General features: G+C 41.9%; 1 protein-coding gene across 1 annotated transcript in view; it reads right to left on the minus strand.

The window, feature by feature from the left end:
- LOC128693667 (uncharacterized) overlaps positions 1-9367 on the minus strand; it is a 120895-nt gene extending 111528 nt beyond the window's left edge. The window contains exons 1-2 of the mRNA XM_070091268.1: positions 9256-9367; positions 9092-9156 (exon numbers count right to left, since the gene is read on the minus strand). Of these exons, the coding sequence (XP_069947369.1) occupies positions 9092-9156; positions 9256-9367 (177 nt within the window). The remainder of the gene's footprint in view (positions 1-9091; positions 9157-9255) is intronic.
- Between the last annotated feature and the right edge of the window lie 12793 nt (positions 9368-22160).

Consider the following 22160-nt stretch of genomic DNA (forward strand, 5'->3'; position numbering starts at 1 on the left):
TAACCACATGGCGGTAGCAGTAGCAGCACACATGGTGGCAGTAGTAGCAGCAGCAATACATGTGGCAGGCAGTAGCAGTAGCAGGCATAGCAGGTGGCAGTAGCAGTAAGCAACATGCGGTGGCAGTAGCAGTAGCAGCACAGGTGGCATGTAGCAGTAGCAGTAATACATGTGGCAGTAGTAGTGAGTAGTAACACATGTGTGGCAGTAGTAGCAGTAACACATGGGGGTGGCAGTAGTAGCAGTAACAACATGGCAGGTAGCAGTAGCAGCAGCACACATGCAGCAGTAGCAGTAGCAGCACACATGTGGCAGCAGCAGTAGCAGTAAGCAATACATGGTGGCAGTAGCAGCAGCAGCAGCAGTCACACGTGGTGGCAGTAGTAGCACACACGTGGTGGCAGTAGCAGTAATACAGCGGTGGTAGTAGCAGCAGTAACCACATGTGGTAGTAGCAGCAGTAATACATGCGGTGGCAGCAGTAGCAGCAAGTACACATGTGGCAGCAGTAGCAGTAATACATGTGGTGGTAGAAGTAGTAGTGATACATGTGGTGGTAGAAGTAGTAGTGATACATGTGGTGGTAGAAGTAGTAGTGATACATGTGGTGGTAGTAGTAGTAGTGATACATGTGACGGTAGTAGTAGTGATACATGTGACGGTAGTAGTAGTGATACATGTGACGGTAGTAGTAGTGATACATGTGACGGTAGTAGTAGTGATACATGTGACGGTAGTAGTAGTGATACATGTGGTGGTAGTAGTAGTAGTAATACATGTGGTGGTAGTAGTAGTAGTAATACATGTGGTGGTAGTAGTAGTAGTAATACATGTGGTGGTAGTAGTAGTAGTAATACATGTGGTGGTAGTAGTAGTAGTAATACATGTGGTGGTAGAAGTAGTAGTGATACATGTGGTGGTAGAAGTAGTAGTGATACATGTGGTGGTAGAAGTAGTAGTGATACATGTGGTGGTAGAAGTAGTAGTGATACATGTGGTGGTAGAAGTAGTAGTGATACATGTGGTGGTAGAAGTAGTAGTGATACATGTGGTGGTAGTAGTAGTGATACATGTGACGGTAGTAGTAGTGATACATGTGACGGTAGTAGTAGTGATACATGTGACGGTAGTAGTAGTGATACATGTGACGGTAGTAGTAGTAATACATGTGGTGGTAGTAGCAGTAGTAATACATGTGGTGGTAGTAGAAGTAGTAATACATGTGGTAGTAGTAGCAGTAGTAATACATGTGGTGGTGGTAGTAGTAGTAATACATGTGGTGGTAGTAGTAGTAATACATGTGGTCAAACCATACCCCGGCCGGGATTGAACCCGCGGTCATAGAGTCTCAAAACTCCAGCCCGTCGCGTTAGCCACTAGACCAGCTAGCCACAATAAGATTCATCCAACTAGGTATATTTCTACACCATAGGAGATTCGTCTGTAAAAACTTGCATTTGTGGTCACAGAGGTGCCTGTGCTAACTTTCCTATGGTGTAGAAATATACCTAGTTGGATGAATCTTATTGTGGCTAGCTGGTCTAGTGGCTAACGCGACGGGCTGGAGTTTTGAGACTATGACCGCGGGTTCAATCCCAGCCGGGGGTATGGTTTATTTGCAATCGTGTCATTACGATTTCTTGAGTCAATACATGTGGTGGTAGTAGTAGTAGTAATACATGTGGTGGTGGTAGTAGTAGTGATACATGTGGTGGTGGTAGTAGTGATACATGTGGTGGTGGTAGTAGTAGTAGTGATACATGTGGTAGTAGTAGTTGTAGTAGTGATACATGTAGTAGTAGTAGTTGTAGTAGTGATACATGTAGTAGTAGTAGTTGTAGTAGTGATACATGTAGTAGTAGTAGTTGTAGTAGTGATACATGTAGTAGTAGTAGTTGTAGTAGTGATACATGTAGTAGTAGTAGTTGTAGTAGTGATACATGTAGTAGTAGTAGTGATACATGTGGTAGTAGTAGTTGTAGTAGTGATACATGTGGTAGTAGTAGTAGTAGTAGTGATACATGTGGTGGTAGTAGTAGTAGTAGTAGTGATACATGTGGTGGTAGTAGTAGTAGTGATACATGTGGTAGTAGTAGTAGTAGTAGTGATACATGTGGTAGTAGTAGTTGTAGTGATACATGTGGTAGTAGTAGTAGTAGTAGTGATACATGTGGTGGTAGTAGTAGTGATACATGTGGTGGTGGTAGTAGTGATACATGTGGTGGTGGTAGTAGTGGTAGTGTTACGGTTCAAATCTTAATCTTTAGCCAGGTTAGTTCATTCCGTAACAACACACTTCATAGAATGAAAGGATATGTTTCCAAACTTAGAAATGTAAGGCACAAATAATAGTTACTCAGTCTTTTCAAGTTTCTTTTTATTTAAAAGCTTAAATACTTTAGATATTCATAAATATCTATTAAACATCACTGTCAGAAACTTTCCTTCACACAAGAAAACTCTTAAATAGAATGTACATGTCAATATGGTCACTACACTTGACAATGATCAGAGGAATATTACCGCTTCCTCAATAGTAACATTACTTGTGTGCAAGTACATATATTGAGAATTAACACTTTTTCTGAGTAACTCCCTGGCATAAGGAATATATCACAAAGTTCTAAGCTTGACACTGGTCGTCACATCGTAACCTGAAGATAACAGTATATGATTGTCAGCAGACTTCACAATAAACCACAAGCTGGATCAGGAGTTTCTATAACCCAATTCTCTATCCAAGTGAGAATAAGGCGGAGTACTAGGAGGGTAGCTCAGTCAATGTACACTGAGTCAGCAGAGAGAGTGAACTGCCATATACAGTAAATTCCTTCATGACATCAACTCGTCAAAAGGGGGAGAGGGTAGAGCGGTGCAAACTACCCACCAATGGAGATACCTTGTTATAAACCTTAGCCAGGTGTACCTACCTAACACATTACTCAAGATATATATATATACATCATACCCGGGTATATTCCTAAATCAGATAATATTATAAACTAGTGGAATCTTTAATTTAGCTAATATTAAAGAAACCCAGAGTATAATATTAAGTGGATAATACATATAAATTAATCACATTATGACCTTGGTCATAACAGGTAGTGATACATGTGGTGGTAGTAGTGGTAGTGATACATGTGGTGGTAGTAGTGGTAGTGATACATGTGGTGGTAGTAGTAGTAGTGATGCATGTGGTGGTAGTAGTAGTAGTGATACATGTGGTGGTAGTAGTAGTAGTGATACATGTGGTGGTAGTAGTAGTAGTGATACATGTGGTGGTAGTAGTAGTAGTGATACATGTGGTGGTAGTAGTAGTAGTAGTGATACATGTGGTGGTAGTAGTAGTAGTAATACATGTGGTGGTAGTAGTAGTAGTGATACATGTGGTGGTAGTAGTAGTAGTGATACATGTGGTGGTAGTAGTAGTAGTGATACATGTGGTGGTAGTAGTAGTAGTGATACATGTGGTGGTAGTAGTAGTAGTGATACATGTGGTGGTAGTAGTAGTAGTGATACATGTGGTGGTAGTAGTGGTAGTGATACATGTGGTGGTAGTAGTGGTAGTGATACATGTGGTGGTAGTAGTGGTAGTGATACATGTGGTGGTAGTAGTGGTAGTGATACATGTGGTGGTAGTAGTGGTAGTGATACATGTGGTAGTAGTGGTAGTGATACATGTGGTGGTAGTAGTGGTAGTGATACATGTGGTGGTAGTAGTAGTAGTGATACATGTGGGAGAAAAAGTCAGCTTGTACATGAGTAAAAATAGCTTTAATATCCTTTTTACTCATGTACAAGCTGACTTTCTCTAGCACATGTATCACTACCACTACTACTACCACATGTATCACTACCACTACTACCACCACATGTATCACTACCACTACTACTACTGCTACCACATATACCACTACCACTACTACTACCACCACCACATATACCACTACCACTACTACTACCACATGTATCACTACCACTACTACCACCATATGTATCACTACCACTACTACCACCACATGTATCACTACCACTACTACTACCACATGTATCACTACCACTACTACCACCACATGTATCACTACCACTACTACTACTGCTACCACATATACCACTACCACTACTACTACCACCACCACATATACCACTACCACTACTACTACCACATGTATCACTACCACTACTACCACCATATGTATCACTACCACTACTACCACCACATGTATCACTACCACTACTACCACCACATGTATCACTACCACTACTACTACTGCTACCACATATACCACTACCACTGCTACTACCACCACTACCACATATACCACTACCACTGCTACTACCACCACCACCACATATACCACTACCACTACTACTACTGCTACCACATATACCACTACCACTACTACTACCAACACCACATATACCACTACCACTACTACTACCAACACCACATATCCCACTACCACTGCTACTACCACCACCACCACATATACCACTACCACTACTACTACTGCTACCACATATACCACTACCACTACTACTACCACCATCACATATACCACTACCACTACTACTACCAACACCACTACTACACCTCACTTTGAGCCTATATATACCCTCTGTGTCCATGTACTGTTTGTAAAGGCTTGACAAAGCTCCTGGAGAGCGAAACGTTGCCACAATAAAATGTCACATTAGTTACACTTGTGTCCTTTTACTTAAAAAGTCATAACGGAGAGCGGATGTGAAGGTTTGGTTCCCTGGCGTGACAAGTGACGTTCCTGGCAAGTCTGGTTCAGAAAATAATGAGTCATACAACATTCTTCCTAAATTATTACCCTTGAATTTCCCTTAGTTAACGTAGTTAAGATGTAAATCAGCATCATTCAGGCAGTAACTGAAACTTTACATAAAATAATTTTCTTCTAATGTATTAGGCAAGGTATGTAAAATATTAGTGAATATTCTAAGTATCTAAGTATCTAAAGAATAAAGTAATGCACATATAAAATAGTTAAAATAAAGTACTTCTAAAAATTTTCTATATGTGATAAAATCTTAAAGTAGACATGCAGTCTACTGCTTCCGAAAATGCATGACACGTCTAAATATAAGTAATATAGCAGGAGAACATAGTCACCCCAAAAAGTAGGAGCAGTTGCTGAGACCAGTGCAGAAATATTTAGCAAGATGTTGAGTAGGAACCAAGTTGCTGCTCCTGCAGTGATCCTGAATGTTGGTAAATGCTACCTATTATTAATTAACACTTTTAACATTCTGCTCTAAACATTCGGGACTACAGAAATTCACTGACCATAAAACGAATTCAATTTCAACCTGCTTCATTAACAAACCGAAGTCTGGTATAAGAGTAATTAACATAGGCAGGCCAGAGGTGAACAAAACAAAGGTAGTGTTACAAGCTTCGCCTTTCACTAGGCAACGTCTGAGTTGGTGTGTGCAACCTACCTGTTGCACAATGTCAGCTAGCATGAGGCTGGTCTCAAGTGGTCCTCCAGACTAGCGAGTCTTGGGCAGTTTCCTTTAACCAAGGTATATCTTTACACAAAGAGTAATAATCAACATGCAAGCAGATCCTCAGAAGATTAATTGGCCTGTCATTTCGACCCCCTGCTGGGGTCCTCTTCATTTGATGTAGTTGACCCCATCGAAGGGTTATTAGCGAACAATGACAAGTGATCATTAGACTTTAGCTAATGACAGTAGTAATAAACCTACCTAATAAAATAACTACTGCAAATAAATAAATAAATACAAGCTTTCATTTCCTCTTATATAGAACCGAATATTACCGAATTATCTGTGAATAATAATGAACAAGCGTATACATTAATTCTAAACCAGTAAGTAACTGTGTTATGCTAAGAACATTCACAAGACGTTACTCTCTCAAGCTACCAACAATATTCATAAAATATGAACAGTAAAATAAATATCTGTATACCTGTGTGTATATCTTACGTATGAATTTCCGCACGCATATTCATTTTCAAATGTATACAAGTATGCATTTGCGTGCGTACATATTCATATGTGAATTTGTATATTTGTATATGTATTTTTGTGCATATATGCGTATGCAGATGTATAAATTTGCATTAGTATATGTTTGTGCATAAATACGTCTGCATATGTATATATGTGAGTATGTGCATATATATACACTTGTGCATATCAATGTGTGCATGAATGATTGGGCAAATTTTATGAAAGTTCACAGAAATGTATGCATACGTTCTCACATATATCCATATGTACACATAGAAATACGCATATGCAGGTATAGAAATAGAAGATCCGCAAATATGAAGACCTTCCCCCTTGCTATAACTTCATCCCAATAGGGTCGGAGACCCTTGGAGCATGGGGCAAGTGTGCTCTAAAGTTCCTAATAGAGCTGGGTGAAAAGCTCATCATAGAAACCAAGGACCACAGGGCGACCAGCTTCCTCTTTCAGAGACTCAGTGTTGCAATCCAGAGAGGAAATGCCTGCAGCATTCTGGGCACGCGGCCCACCGCCAGGGAGCTGGACGAAGTATTCGAGATGTAGCTCTGAGTCACCTATGTTGTTTTACTTTCTATCGTATTTTTGTGAATGTTTTGTCAATGAATTTTGTCCTTATATATATATATATATATATATATATATATATATATACATATATATATATATATATATATATATATATATATATATATATATATATATATATATATATATATATATATGTTTTTATACCTGCATATACATATTTCTGTATGGACATGTGTGAGAACGTATGCATATATTTGTGTGTATGTACATATGTATGAATGAGTACATGTGTGTTTAATACCTGGAGTCTACCTGGAGGGAATTCCGGGGATCAACGTCCCAGTGGCCCGGTCCACGACCAGGCCTCCCGGTGGATCAGGGCCTGATCAACGAGGCTGTTACTGATGGCCGCACGTAATCCAACGTACGAACCACAGCCCGGCTGAACCGGCACCGTCTTTAGGTATCTGTCCAGCTCCCTCTTGAAGACAACCAGGGGTCTTCTCGTTATGCCCCTTATTGCTAGTGGTAGGCTGTTGAACAGTCTTGGGCCCTGGACACTTATTGTGTTTTCTCTTTGTGTACCAGTGAAGCCCCTACTTTTCACTGGGGGTATGTTACATCACCTGCCAAGTCTTTTGCTTTCGTATAAAGTGATTGCTGTGTGCATATTAGGGACCAGTCCCTCCAGAATCTTCCAGGTGTAGATTTTGATATCTCTCTCTCGCCTGCGCTCTAGTGAGTGTTTCCAAGCGCTCCCAGTAGTTAAGGTGTTTGATGGAACTTGTACGTGCAGTAAAGGTTCTCTGTACATTCTCTAGCTCTGCAATTTCACCTGCCTTGAATGGGGATGTTAATGTACAGCATTATTCCAGCCTAGAAAGAATAAGTGATTTAAAAAGGATCATCATTGGCTTAGCATCTCTTGTCTTGAATGTTCTCATTATCCATCCTATCAGTTTCCTAGCAGATGTGATAGTGGCATTGTTGTGGTCCTTGAAGGTGAGATCCTCTGACATTACCACTCCCATGTCTCTCACATTACTTTTCCTCTCTATTGTGTGATTGGAGTTTGTAGTATACTCAGTTCTAGTTATTATCTCCTCCAGTTTTCCATAACGGAGTAGTTGGAATTTGTCTTCATTGAACATCATATTGTTCTCTGTTGCCCATTGGAAAACTTGGTTTATATCTTCTTGGAGGTTGTGTCCTCAATGGACGACACTCTCATGCAGATCCTAGTAACGTCTGCAAAAGATGATACAGCGCTGTGGTTTACATCTCTGTCTATGTCTGATATGAGAATAAGGAACAGGATAGGTGCGAGTACTGTACCTTGAGGGACAGAGCTCTTCACTATGGCACCATCTGATTTAACTCTGTTTACCCCTACTCTTTGTGTGAGATTGGTTAGAAAGTTGAAGATCCATCTGCCTACTTTGCCGGTTATCCCTTTAGCACGCAGTTTGTGTGCTATTACACCATGGTCGCACTTGTCAAAGGCTTTTGCAAAGTCTGTGTATACTACATCCGCATTTTGTTTGTTTTCCAGTGCATCTAGGACCATATCATAGCGGTCTAGCAGTTGCGAGAGGCAGGAGCGACCTGCTCTGAAACCATGTTGCCCTGGGTTGTGCAATTTTTGGAGTCCAGGTGGTTTGCTATCCTGCTTCTTAGAACTCTTTCAAAGATTTTTATGATGTGGGACGTTAAAGCTATTGGTCTATAGTTCTTAGCTACTGCTTTGCTGCCACCTTTATGGAGTGGGGCTATATCTGTTGTTTTTAGTGACTGTGGAATCTCGCCTGTGTCTAAGCTCCTTCTCCATAGCATACTTAGGGCCCATGAGAGGGGTTTCTTGCAGTTTTTAATGAACACCGAGTTTCACGAGTCTGGGCCTGGGGCTGAGTGCATGGGCATGTCGTCGATGGCTTTCTCAAAGTCTAGTGGAGTTAGAGTTGTCATAAATCTGGCCTACATTGGCAGGGTTTTGAGGCTCATTCATGAAAAAATTGTTTGGATCATCTATCTTTAAACTGGTTAGTGGCTCACTGAACACTGAGTCATACTGCAATTTCAGTATCTCACTCATTTCTTTGTTGTCGTCAGTGTAGGATCCATCTTGTCTGAGCAGGGGCCCTATACTAGAAGTGGTTTTTGACTTATTACTGGCGTATGAAAAAAATATTTCGAATTTCTTTCAATTTCATTTATCGCTTTTAGCTCCTCTTGTCTCTCCTGGATCCTGTATGAGTCCTTAAACTTCAGCTCAATATTTTCCACTTCCCTGGTTAGCACTACCTTCCGTGTATCAGATAATCTGGCATTCTTGAGGAGCTCAATGATTCATCGTCTTCTCCTGTAGAGGGAGCGTCTCTCTCTCTCCAGTTTACTTCTTCTTTTCTTTTGTCTTATAGGAATATACCTTGAACATACTTCAGCTACCAGGAGGATGATCTTTTCGAGGCATTGGTTCGGGTCCATGTAATTTAAGATATCCTCCCAGCATGTTTCATTTAGGGCATAGTTTACCTGATCCCAGATGATGTTCTTGTTGTTGAATTTGATGTGTATATGATTAGCATATGTAAGTATTTCTACGTGAGTATGTTAATGTATGTACGAAAACATCATTATTAGAGTTATTAGTTGTCAAAGCACTTGTCGACAGTGTGTGCTAACCTATATGTACTCACCTATATGTGGTTGTAGGGGTTGATTCACAGCTCCTGGCTCCACCTCTTCGCTGGTCCCTACCAGGTCAGCTCTGAGACTGAACAAATACGTCTTAACATCCCAGTGAATCATGTGAGTTTTCAATTTCTAGCTGTGCCCTCGTGTTCTGTGCCCTCTTGTTCTGTCCCCTCGTGTTCTGTGTCCTCGTTTTCTGTGCCCGCGTGTTCAGTGTCCTCGTGTTCTGTGTCCTCGTGTTCTGTGCCCTCGTGTTCTGTGCCCTCGTGTTCTGTGCTCTCGTGTTCTGTGCACTCGTGTTCTGTGCACTCGTGTTCTGTGTCCTCGTGTTCTGTGCCCTCGTGTTCTGTGTCCTCGTGTTCTGTGTCCTCGTGTTCTGTGTCCTCGTGTTCTGTGTCCTCGTGTTCTGTGCCCTCGTATTCTGTGTCCTCGTGTTCTGTGTCCTCGTATTTTGTGTCCTCGTGTTGTGTCCTCATGTTCTGTGTCCTCGTGTTCTGTGTCCTCGTGTTCTGTGTCCTCGTGTTCTGTGTCCTCGTGTTCTGTGTCCTCGTGTTCTGTGTCCTCGTGTTCTGTGTCCTCGTGTTCTGTGCCCTCGTGTTCTGTGTCCTCGTGTTCTGTGTCCTCGTGTTCTGTGTCCTCGTGTTCTGTGTCCTCGTGTTCTGTGCCCTCGTGTTCTGTGTCCTCGTGTTCTGTGTCCTCGTATTCTGTGTCCTCGTGTTGTGTCCTCATGTTCTGTGTCCTCGTGTTCTGTGTCCTCGTGTTCTGTGTCCTCGTGTTCTGTGTCCTCGTGTTCTGTGTCCTCGTGTTGTGTCCTCATGTTCTGTGTCCTCGTGTTCTGTGCCCTCGTGTTCTGTGTCCTCGTATTCTGTGTCCTCGTGTTGTGTCCTCATGTTCTGTGTCCTCGTGTTCTGTGTCCTCGTGTTCTGTGTCCTCGTGTTCTGTGTCCTCGTGTTCTGTGTCCTGGAGTTTACCTGGAGTTTACCTGGAGAGAGTTTCGGGGGTCAACGCCCCCGCGGCCCGGTCTGTGACCAGGCCTGCTGGTGGATCAGCCCCTGATCAACCAGGCTGTTGCTGCTGGCTGCACGCAAACCAACGTACGAGCCACAGCCCGGCTGATCAGGAACCGACTTTAGGTGCTTGTCCAGTGCCAGCTTGAAGACTGCCAGGGGTCTGTTGGTAATCCCCCTTATGTGTGCTGGGAGGCAGTTGAACAGTCTCGGGCCCCTGACACTTATTGTATGGTCTCTTAACGTGCTAGTGACACCCCTGCTTTTCATTGGGGGGATGGTGCATCGTCTGCCAAGTCTTTTGCTTTCGTAGTGAGTGATTTTCGTGTGCAAGTTCGGTACTAGTCCCTCTAGGATTTTCCAGGTGTATATAATCATGTATCTCTCCCTCCTGCGTTCCAGGGAATACAGGTTTAGAAACCTCAAGCGCTCCCAGTAATTGAGGTGTTCTGTGTCCCTTGTCTGACACATTCTGTCTCTATTCACCTTGTAAATTCTTCTCAGTATTTTATACGTCGTAATCATGTCGTCCCTAGCGCTTCTGTCTTCCAGTGTCATCAGGTTGATTTCCCTTAACCTTTCTTCATAGGACATTGCCCTTAATAAGGGGCCTGGGTCATGTGCGGTGCGCAGAGTAAAAAAAAATCAAGAAAAATACGAAAATTGAGTTATTCTTATGGCAACACTCTGGCATAATTATTATCATCATACGATATTTCTACAAGGAATTATAGTCATTTATAACATGCATGGTGACAGCGCCATGCGTAGCATGCACGCTCACACGGCATTTTTTTCGTGTGTGTGTTTTTTATCAATTTTTTGTATCTTTACGTCTAACATAATACAAATTCACCATTTGAGATCATGGCGGAGTGAGCGGAGCTAATATGGTCTGGGAACCAATCAAGAACCTCCCTGGGAATAAGTACTGACATAGTGAACACAGTAAGTTTATTCAGGTACACACAAATACAGTTACATAGATTATCATACATAGCAGCATATGTGTAGATAACCTGGGATAACACAAAAAAGTCAGACAATGACTTATTTCCATTGGGGTCCTTTTTCCTTATTATTATAATACAAAGGTGTTTATTTAATATCTTATTATTATTCTATAAATGAGATAACATATTATTATCATACTATTAAGAATATCTACTACACGAGGGTCATTAAGACTAGTACACGAGGGTCATTAAGACTTCTACATGAGGGCCATTAAGACTAGTACACGAGGGTCATTAAGACTTCTACACGAGGGTCATTAAGACTAGTACACGAGGGTCATTAAGACTTCTACATGAGGGCCATTAAGACTAGTACACGAGGGTCATTAAGACTAGTACACGAGGGTCATTAAGACTAGTACACGAGGGTCATTAAGACTAGTACACGAGGGTCATTAAGACTAGTACACGAGGGTCATTAAGACTAGTACACGAGGGTCATTAAGACTTCTACATGAGGGCCATTAAGACTAGTACACGAGGGTCATTAAGACTAGTACACGAGGGTCATTAAGACTAGTACACGAGGGTCATTAAGACTTCTACATGAGGGTCATTAAGACTAGTACACGAGGGTCATTAAGACTAGTACACGAGGGTCATTAAGACTAGTACACGAGGGTCATTAAGACTAGTACACGAGGGTCATTAAGACTAGTACACGAGGGTCATTAAGACTTCTACATGAGGGCCATTAAGACTAGTACACGAGGGTCATTAAGACTTCTACACGAGGGTCATTAAGACTAGTACACGAGGGTCATTAAGACTAGTACACGAGGGTCATTAACACTATCTACAATACGAGGGTCATTACTAGGAATAAGGTAAAATTACATGTGTGTTAGCTAAAAAAAAATAAAAAATCATTCCCCTCCCATTCTGTAGCTACAATCATTAGGTACCTTCTGGCACTCTTCTTGAACTGGCTCATGTTATGACTGGCTGACATGTGCGGGCAGTCTGTTCCATTGCAGGTGTTTGAAGCCTGGCCACTGACTGTGGGTACTACAAAGTTGTGCTCTCTTCCCCTAGTACTATGATTGCTTTGGTTCCCAACCTTGACAAAATTGACAGCAAGATATTCTGGACACTGTGAGCAATTTTATAAACTTGATTTAGTGTGGAAAATACTGTATATATTTTCCGGAAATACGGTAATTTATAGGTAAATAGATGCCCTATATTGTATTTTTAAAAGAAGTATGTTATCGAAAAAAAGAAGAGACACTCGCCATCTTGGTTTTGATTTTGTATTAGAAACGTTGGTATAATGGGAAGAATTTTTCGTGCTCTAAAGGTTAAAATTGTGTTGACACCTCTCAAATAGGAGGCGAAATTGGTGGATGTGCATTCCTGCATAACTTGAGATATCAGACGACTGGACAAGACAGCTCCAGGAACCTCAGATAAGCTCTCTAGATTTGTGTGTAATTCTGGCCAGCATTATTTTCATAGATTTAGTTAGAGTGAGGTTTTCTGAGTATGATACACATTAATCTCCAGTCAAATTGGTGAGTGATATTAAGATATATTTTCCTTCTGTTATGTAATTGTGTATATATATATAACCATTTATTATTTTTAATATACAGTCCACAAAATTTATATATTTACCAGTATTCCTGGTTATACATATTTCATTGGTAATTAATAGGTCCAGAGCAACTTGTGGATATGACAGTGGTAGGTATCGAAGGGGGACATTTTTGCGACCTTCTTCTTCTTATGACCAGAGCTTTGGTAAGATGGGTAAGGAAGAAGGATGGGTAAGGATGGAAATATTGGAAAAGGGTGGGAGGGGGGAGAGGTAGGATATAAAAGGTAAGTGGCCCAACCACTTTGGTGCAATTTAAAAAGTGTATGTGAATGATAAGATATTCTTTAAGGGGTATAATACTAACCCATCAGAGTCACATAGATATAATAGGTATATAAGTACATGACTCTGAATTGGTAGTAATTATACAAGTTGCAATTTTTTTTTTTTTTTTTTTTTTTTTTGCGATTGCACAACGGATATTTATGCGACAATAAAGGCAATAATTTTCTGGCCAGTTTATAATTTCGTGACAATGGCTTCTTACAGGTGGTGTCCAGCCATAGTAAATAGCATAATTTTTACATTAGAAAGCTTTATAAGATGTCTCCCTAATTGGGGGCGATGATTTTCTCAGTATACATAGAAGGGTTCTGGAGGTACCCAATCTTTTTCATCAGGGAGGTTGCTCAATATCATGGGTCGATGGTAATCATCTTTATGTATAAAACGACGGACCCTCTGTGGGAGAGTCATTCTTTGAGTCCTGTGAGGAGGAGTAGTGATGGTATAATCCGTGGTATTTACCACTTGTATAGGATGTTCTCTATCTGGCATGTATAGTTCTTGCATTGTATAAAGTTGTTTCTTTTTTAGGGTGTCAAGGCGTACATTTATGGCAGTAATATCTTGTTGTGTGTGTAAATCTGCCATTTTAACTCTGTCTCTCCTCTTGGTTTCGGTAATAAAGCGAAGAGCTCTATTCTGGACCCTTTGTAACCGTAGCATGTTGGTCTTTGTTGTTAATGACATTGGGACACAAGGGTATTCGAGTATAGGTCTTATTATCATTTTATACAGATGTTTTTTGACATGTTGAGGGGCTTGATTGAATCGAAAGAGACTGCTAAGACCGGCTTTGGCTATATTGATCTTTTTAGTTACATGAGATGTTGAGTGGAGCAGCCTCTCTATTTCATATCCCAAAATCTTGTTAGGGTTTCTAATGGCTACAGGTGTACCTCTGATGGAGATACCTCCTTTATCTTCAATTGTTGATGCAAAACATCCTATCGTGCTAACAAGAACCTTGTCAGGATTAGTCGTAATTCTCCATTTCTTTTCCCAATTAGATGTTCTACGAAGTTCAATATTCATTTTTTCTATGACTCTCTCATACTTGTATTTTCCTGTTGTCGGAGTTGATGAGACGACATGAATAACATCATCTGCAAACTGTGTCACAATTGTATCATTAAACTCTGGTTGAGGAAGGTCATTCACATAAATGTTGAACAGAATTGGACTTAGACAAGAACCTTGTGGGACACCAGCTGTCGGTATAAAAGGCTCTGTCGGCTTGCCATGAAAGGTGGGAATGATTTTTCGTTGAGTTAAGAAATTATATATTAATCTGAGAAAAGTCCAGTTATGGTCTGGTTGGTCAATGAGTTTGTATATAAGGCCATCATGCCATAAGCTATCAAAAGCTTTATGAACATCTCTGGTGGCAATTAAGGCAAGATTGCCCTGCTGTTTTAGACTTGCTACAGTGTCAAAAATAACATTTATTGCATGATTGGTACTTCTATGTGTTCTAAAGCCAAATTGTTTTTCAGTAAACAAGTGATTAAACTCCATATAGTAATTCAATCTGTTGGAAATGACTTTCTCAAAAACTTTTCCAGTGACTTCAAGTAAAGATATAGGTCTATAGTTCCCAGGTTGGTGGATGTCTTTATTGGGCTTACCAAGAAAGATCATCGTAGCAGTCTTAAAAACAACTGGAAAATGTCCTGAGGCCAAGATGGCATTAAAAATATTTACCAAAGACTGTTTACAATTTCTAGGTAGGTACTTTATTTGTTTCATTGTTATTCCAGAGAGGCCAGGGGCTCTATTTCTCTTTCTTCCAATAACCTGACTTATCTCTAGTAATGTAATAGGTCTAGTAAGCGGGTGGGTATCTTCAAGAGTTGAAGTATCGATGGAAGGTAGTGGTTGTAGATCATCCAAGTTCTCATCTCTCCATTCATTGACCAACTGATAATGATTATTATTAAATTGACGACTGTTATTGTGGGAGAGAATTTTCTCCCATACATCACCCATCAAATTAGCCTGGTCCTGTGGATCGTCAAGTTTAATTTCAACATCTTCATCATCCTCATCAGTGAAGGTATGAACTAGGTAGTTAGGAACCTTGTGCTTTCCCCCTAAAAGTTGTCGGATCTTACTCCAAATTTTTGCTGGTTCACGTTTATATTGATTAGCTTGAAGAACTAGAAATTTCCATATGTCTCGTTTGTGTTGACTAATCATGTTAATTAATTCTTGCCTTAATCGGTGCAGTGTAGCTGCTGGTGGTTGTCGCGTTTGAAGATGCCTTCGACATTCTGCTTGATAATTTCTTAATTTTTGCGACCTAGGTGTCCCAAATTCCTACTTGTCTAACTGATAAATAATAATTATCTATGTTCATTTACTGTTATGTACATAATTATACATACAGATAAATGCAATTTTCCACATTTAGCTTCAGTTGTTTTACTCTAGAGTCTTCAACATTCAGCATTTCCAATTGTTGTAACTCATCCTGGCCTACATGTTCTCTTGGTCCCAGGTCCAGGATGAATCTTACCATTTTGTTCTGGGTGATTTGCGGTCTATCTTTCAGTTTTTCTGTCAAGGCAGAGTACCATGAAGAGCAAGCGTAATCCATATGACACTGTATAAGAGCTAGACACAGGGTCCTGCGAACCTCAACAAAATGTTCTATATTCACGCTAATATCAATTATAAGGCTTATTTACCTATCACAAGTGATCTAATATGAAATAAGGCGATATAATAATAGCATACAAACAAAAAAAGTATGCCAGAACAAATAATATATAGCATAATATGACGCCTGCGAGGAAAGAACTCTACGGACCAATCCCATCTCAAGTCTCAAGTCACTATAATGAGAGAAAACGAAGGTTGACGATGGCTAACTGTAATAAATACTCGTAGGTTACGGAAAAAGTGTTAAGAAAGCGAATTTTTCGGGGAAAAACAATATTTTCCCGCGTATCTGGGCTGCTGCGTGTATCGACCATTATCTCGGAAGTAAGTTATTTACCTATTTGGGGGCCGGCTATCATTATTTATGAACGAATTGACCTGATTTTCACAAGAAACATAACAGAATGATTGCTTTACAAGATATCGTGTACCTTTTTGAAATATCCAAAATATTTTCAGATTTGTGTGGACAACAAAGCTGATATCTTCCTAAATGTCAAAAACTTATAAACTTTATTTTTTTTAGAAAGAAGATAAGGTTTATTATAGAATTGGTACTCGAGCAATGATGGAAGTGTCAAAACCACTTTTCCAAGTACCACTTAGTAGGGGTCCGCTACCAAATGTAATTTTTAGTAAATTTAGCTTTTTTCATTTGCTTTTTGGCTATCTATCTGAACCTTCATCAGACTTGTTTGATATAAGCTTCTAATAGTACACCAAAATTGACCGTAATCAGTGGACAAATAAAAGAGTCGACCCATTACAGTTAGGAGGCCCGAAACTCTGGAACCAGTTTTGCTGGAAACTTTTGAAGTTTGTCTGGTGGCAAAAGCTCTCCCTTCACACGGTGAAATTCGGGGTTCGATTCCCGGCGAACGGGTGGAAACATTGGACGTGTTTCCTTACACCGGTTATCTATGTTCAACCATCAGTAAAATGGAAACCTGGGTGTTAGTCGACGGGTGTGGGTCGCATCCTGGAACAAAACTGGCCTAATTTGCCCGAAATTCTCTTCATAACAAGCAGCTTTCTATATAGTAGTATGTCACTGATGCCAACTAGGCCTGTATACCTTGTACATATACTTGTAGAAACAAAGATATTATATTAACGGTATTTGCTAGTAAAGATATTTGAGAGCATCAATTTATCGTAGTATCCCCAGTATGATTGCTGGTTTTCTATCTAACTTCCACTCTACACAGAGAACACACATTGTGGCAGACTGGTGCCGCAGACTCTGACGTCATTAGTAGTAGTAATAATAATAATAATAATAATAATCGTTTTTCTACAAGTGGGGGTTGGTGTCATTCGCTGCCTGACTGCGGTGGAGCACGGTTGTGCTCTGCACCCCTCTGCTGTTTTCAGGCAACCTCTCATAGCAACAACATGGTGCTGAATGTACGGCGTAGAGTGAATACTGTCGGTATTGAGCTGCTTCGTGGGGCGATTTTCCCCTCAACGGCACAAGTTCTGCTACCGACGATCATCAGAGAGATGTATGAAATACAGGACGACGAGGTATATGGTGTAGACCTGAAAGGGACCTTCAGAATCTTCATTAAGTTGAATTCGACGGCTGTGTATGAGTCGTTGGTGACAAGATTCCAGCATGTGAGTCTAGATGCAATCCCGGCTGTAAGAGTGCGTCTCATAGACGTCTCTCGACCTTTTACGTGGGTGAAGTTGCGCAACGTCCCCTTCGAGGCTGACAAGGCTGACATAAGGAACATGTTTGAGGCGTATGGTACCGTGCCTCTGGCAACCCAAGGCAAGTGGGCGGCAGGTGCATACATGGGACGTCCGGAGGGTACATTCTCCCTCAAAATGACTCTGAGGCATCCAATCCCGTTTTACGTTGTGATGAAGGAGTTCCGGACCCAGATTCTCGTGTCTTATGCTGGGCAACGACGTATGTGCAGGCTGTGTGGGGAATATAATCACATGGCGGCGACGTGTGTGCAACAGAGGAGGAGGATGGCACAGACTGGTGGAGCACCAGTTACAGGTGTGGATGCCGTCGTGGAGAGTCCCACGGGCAAACGAGGGAGTGGCCGTCTGTGGAGTGATATAGTTGAAGATACCCTTGTGGTGAATGATGGGTGTGCAATAAGTTGTGTTGAGCCAGAAATGGCCCCTTTGTCGGTGACGGGGGCGGAAGTGCTTGTGCAGCAGGAGGTGATGGCACTGGAGGAAGAGCTGGACGAGGTTTTGAAAACTTTAACTTCATCTGGGGAGGATGATGTCTCTGTACGGGAGAACGTCTCTGAGTTGCAAGAAGAGTGTCGGGACATGCATAGGAAGGAAGGAGGAGATCAGCAGGCACAGAGAGGTGTTGCCGTGTTCTGTGCAACATGAAACGGTGGAGGTTGAGGTTCATTGTGAGGAATCCTCAGAAGACAGCATGGTGGTGGAGTGTGTCACGAGGAAGAGAGCGGCGGCGTCAGACTCAGATGACGTCCTGACGCCGGCGCAGAGGTCTGGGAGGAAGGACAAATATTCTCGAGGTAGCCAGGATAAGAGGCATTGAAAGAAGGGGGGTGGGGTGGATGGTGTGAAATCATGTGTTGGCCCTGGGGTAGGAGGCAATAGGAAGGATGAGATGAGGAAGGGTTGGAAATTTTAAGAAGGCCTTAGGTGTATAACTGTGAATGTGAATGGACTGTGTAGTAGTGTGAAGAGGGAATGTTTTCATATGCTTCTGTGTAGATATAGAGTAGATGTAGTGTTTTTACAGGAACATAATTTCAGGGAGGGAAGAGTGTTAGAGGTGGCAGGGTTTAAGGTTATGACTCTGCCATCAGCAACTTTGAAAGGTGGTGTGGGTTTATTGATAAAGGAGGTGAGCCCGTTTGTGCTGATATGAAGTGAGGGGGAAGGGGGGCGGGGGTTGCGTGTGGATGGGTGGGGGATGGGGCAGAGGGTAACTTTTGTAAGTGTGTATATGATGGTGTGGTGGGATGGTGTGGCTAAGGAATGGATTCGGCATTATTACGTGCGGGAAGGGAAACGAATCAATTCTTTAAAATATGGGCTCATTAACTATTTGGAGGACAGGTTAAGGGGTTGTTGGGGAAGGGGGGCGGTGGCGGGTACTTATCCTAGGGGAGGTTGTGCGAAATCCAGGACAAGAGGTTCCAAGTGGTGAGAGTAATGGCAGGCGTGGAAGAGGTGTTATGGGGCGATAGGACGTTGTCGTGTGTATTGCGTAGGCAAAAGCAACGACAGCAGGCAACGGCTATTCCATGGTTGGAGGTTCAAGAGTCGGTGGGTGGGTATAGGGTGGGACAGGTTATACAAACTACAGATGGGATGGGGCGTTTGCGGACAAGTGGTATGAGCAGTATTGGCAAGGGGAAGGGGTAAGAGCTGGGGATTTAGAACAGGTGTATTGGAGTGTGATATATAAGATGGGAAACAGTGATAGGGAAGCACTGGGTGGGGAAATAACTGAGGAGGAAATATGGAGAGCTTTAAGTGAAATGCAAAAGGACAAAGCGCCGGGAATTGATGGACTACCGGCAGAGTTTTATCAACAGCATTGGGAGCTAATGAGGGGTTTTTTGGTAATGTTATTAAATTTGATGAAGGAGAGGAGCACGACAAGCAGGCAACGGCTGTAGTAGTCTTGGTACCGAAGGGTAAGGGGCAGCATACGCTTAGGGACTACCAGGCAATATCGTTATTATGCGCGGATTATAAGTTGTTTGCTAAGATTTTAGGAAATAGGTTTAAGTGCGTAGTAGGGCGGGTCATATCGAGAATTCAGTTTGGGTTGCCAGGGAGGTCCATGGTGGAGGGGCATGGGTTACTATGGGATTTCGTGGAAGAAAAGGGAGGGGAAGGGGAGGGGGCTTGGTTGCACTAGACTGGCAAGGAGCATATGATAGAGTGGAGCAAGAAACATTGAGAGCTATCCTTAGGGGACAGGGTTTTGGGGAAGAAATAGTGGGATGGGTAGATGCGTTATATCGTGGGGCAACGGTGAAGGTACAGATTAATGGAAGATTGGGGGGGGAGGATTGTAATGAGTAGGGGACTTCGACAGGGGTGTCCTATGTCACAGCTTTTGTTTGCGTGCATACAGGACCCCTTTTATAGAATGGTGGAGCAGCAAATGAGCATTAGTGAGGGAGAAGGGAGTGGAGTTGGGAGGGTTTGGCCAGTTCTAATAGGGTATGTAGATGATACTACTGTTCTGGTTATGGAGGGGATGTCAATGGACGCCTTAGATGGGGTAATCAACATGTTCGCAGATGCAACTGGTATGAGAGTGAATTCAGAGAAGTCCATGGGTGGGGAGGGTTGAGTGGGATAGTGCAGTCGAGACAAGGCGGGTGACTTTGTTAAAAATTTGTGATCTTATCTATGCAGATGATCTGGATGTTGCACGTGTGGAAAACTCGGTTAGGTTGGTAGACAAGCTTGTGGGTCACTTGGGAGCATTGCGGCCTTATCATTTGACCCTTGTGCAGTGTGTCATTGTTATTAATGTCTTATTGTATAGTAAGGTTTGGCACGTGGCAGCCGTGTTCCCTTTAACTTGGACGGCAGTTGTGAACATACTTAGAAGGGTTTTTAAATTCTTGTGGGGTTCGGGCTGTGATTGGCTTTAAAAGGGACGTGGTAATGTTACCTGTGCATCAGGGGGGTTGGGTTTGATGGATTTAGAGCGGAGGGTCAAATGTATCTTCATTAAGATGGAGGTGATGAGGGAAGGTGTGGGTGGGGGGGTTTGGTCAAGATACACGGTAGGTTGAAACATACGTATTTTGGGGTAGAGTTGCGTGAGTGTGAAACTGTTTTGAGGGCTCTGGTGTTGGCTCAGGATCTGGGGAAGGTAAAAATAGGTAGGCTGTGTAGGATGTTAGTGGGGAGGGTAGTGGCACCAGTGAAGGGGATTTTCCCCATGTATGACTGGGGAAGTATATGGGGTAGGTTAAGTAGGTTGAGGTTACAACCCCTTGGGCATGACGTGATGTATCATTTTTGCATGGGATTTTACCGTCGGGTGTGGTTTTACGGGATAGACTGGTGGTTGAGGGGGGGTCCTGTGGAATATGTGGAGGGGAGGATTCGGCGTTCCACGTAGTGTATTTTTGTGAGGGGATGGGGAGCGTCAGGGGATGGCTGAGCAGGGTGCTGCATAGGATAGGGGGTAAAGGCATTTCTGTTCTGCGGGCATTAAGTCTTGATGTGGGGGTATGGATGAGAGTATTATTAGGGCTGTGGGGTACATTATGGTAGAATATATATACATATCGTGGGGAATGTGGGGGCAAGGGGTTAGCGAGGTGAAGCGGCAGGTATTAGCGGTTACTTTTTATGAAATGCTGTGTCGAAACAGGGATATTTATGGGCGGAGATGGGAAAGGGATTTTCCAGTGGGATACAGAGAACTTACGTTAGGGGTTTTATTAGACTTGTAAATCAGGAAGAAGGAGTGGGATAGGGATGTTGTATACTACTGTGGGAAGGGATGTCAAGGGTATGAAACGGGGTCGCCTCCTTGGGGTTGACAGTTGCTAAGGATGTGTGTAATTTGTTTGGAGTGCGAGTTGTTGAAATAACGCACTTTTTCTGAAGTGTAAGAAATATTATCACTGGTAGTTATTGTCACCTGGTTGAAGGTGACATTGTGTTATAACTTTATCTAACACACTTATGTTAAATTTTGATATTCAGTGTAATGTGTCTTGGTGTTATTGTGAACACCGATGATTATATATTTACTTAAGGTTATCCCTCATGTATTGTAAGGATGTACGTAAGCATGTTAGTATATAAACATCTTTGTTTGTATCATAGGGTATTTAGTGGTAGGGTGTGGTTTGGGAGGAATAGCGCCATCATGATTGGACTGGAGTCTTGCTAGTAGAGATTTTTGTTGCCTGTAACCATACGTGTCTACCTATATATGTAGTTGTGCATAATTTAATATGAACAATGTAACTTGTCATAATAATGAGGCATTCATACCTTTTTTAAGTAGTGGTACGTTTAGGTATTGTATATATAATGTAAGATCTTGCCTGGGTTGTTCTTACTTGTATATTGTTACAAATGTTTTTCACAAGTTCATTATATATGATTAAGTGAATGAGTTTTTGATCTTGTGTATAGCCAGGTGAAACTGGACAGTTTTCACTTGCGGGGGGGGGGGGGGTAGGAGTGTAAGAAATCTCTCCACCAGCAGGTCATGCGAAACACATGGTCAAAATTATTTTAGATGTCTAATGTTGTCCATTCTCTGTAGGATGTGATGTACACATTATCTCCGACAGTGTAAATGATGTGTCTGCAAGAGGGAACAATGTGTAAATTTATTTATTTTG

The sequence above is a fragment of the Cherax quadricarinatus genome, chromosome 34, assembly GCF_038502225.1.
Source record: "Cherax quadricarinatus isolate ZL_2023a chromosome 34, ASM3850222v1, whole genome shotgun sequence".
NCBI lineage: Eukaryota > Metazoa > Arthropoda > Malacostraca > Decapoda > Parastacidae > Cherax > Cherax quadricarinatus.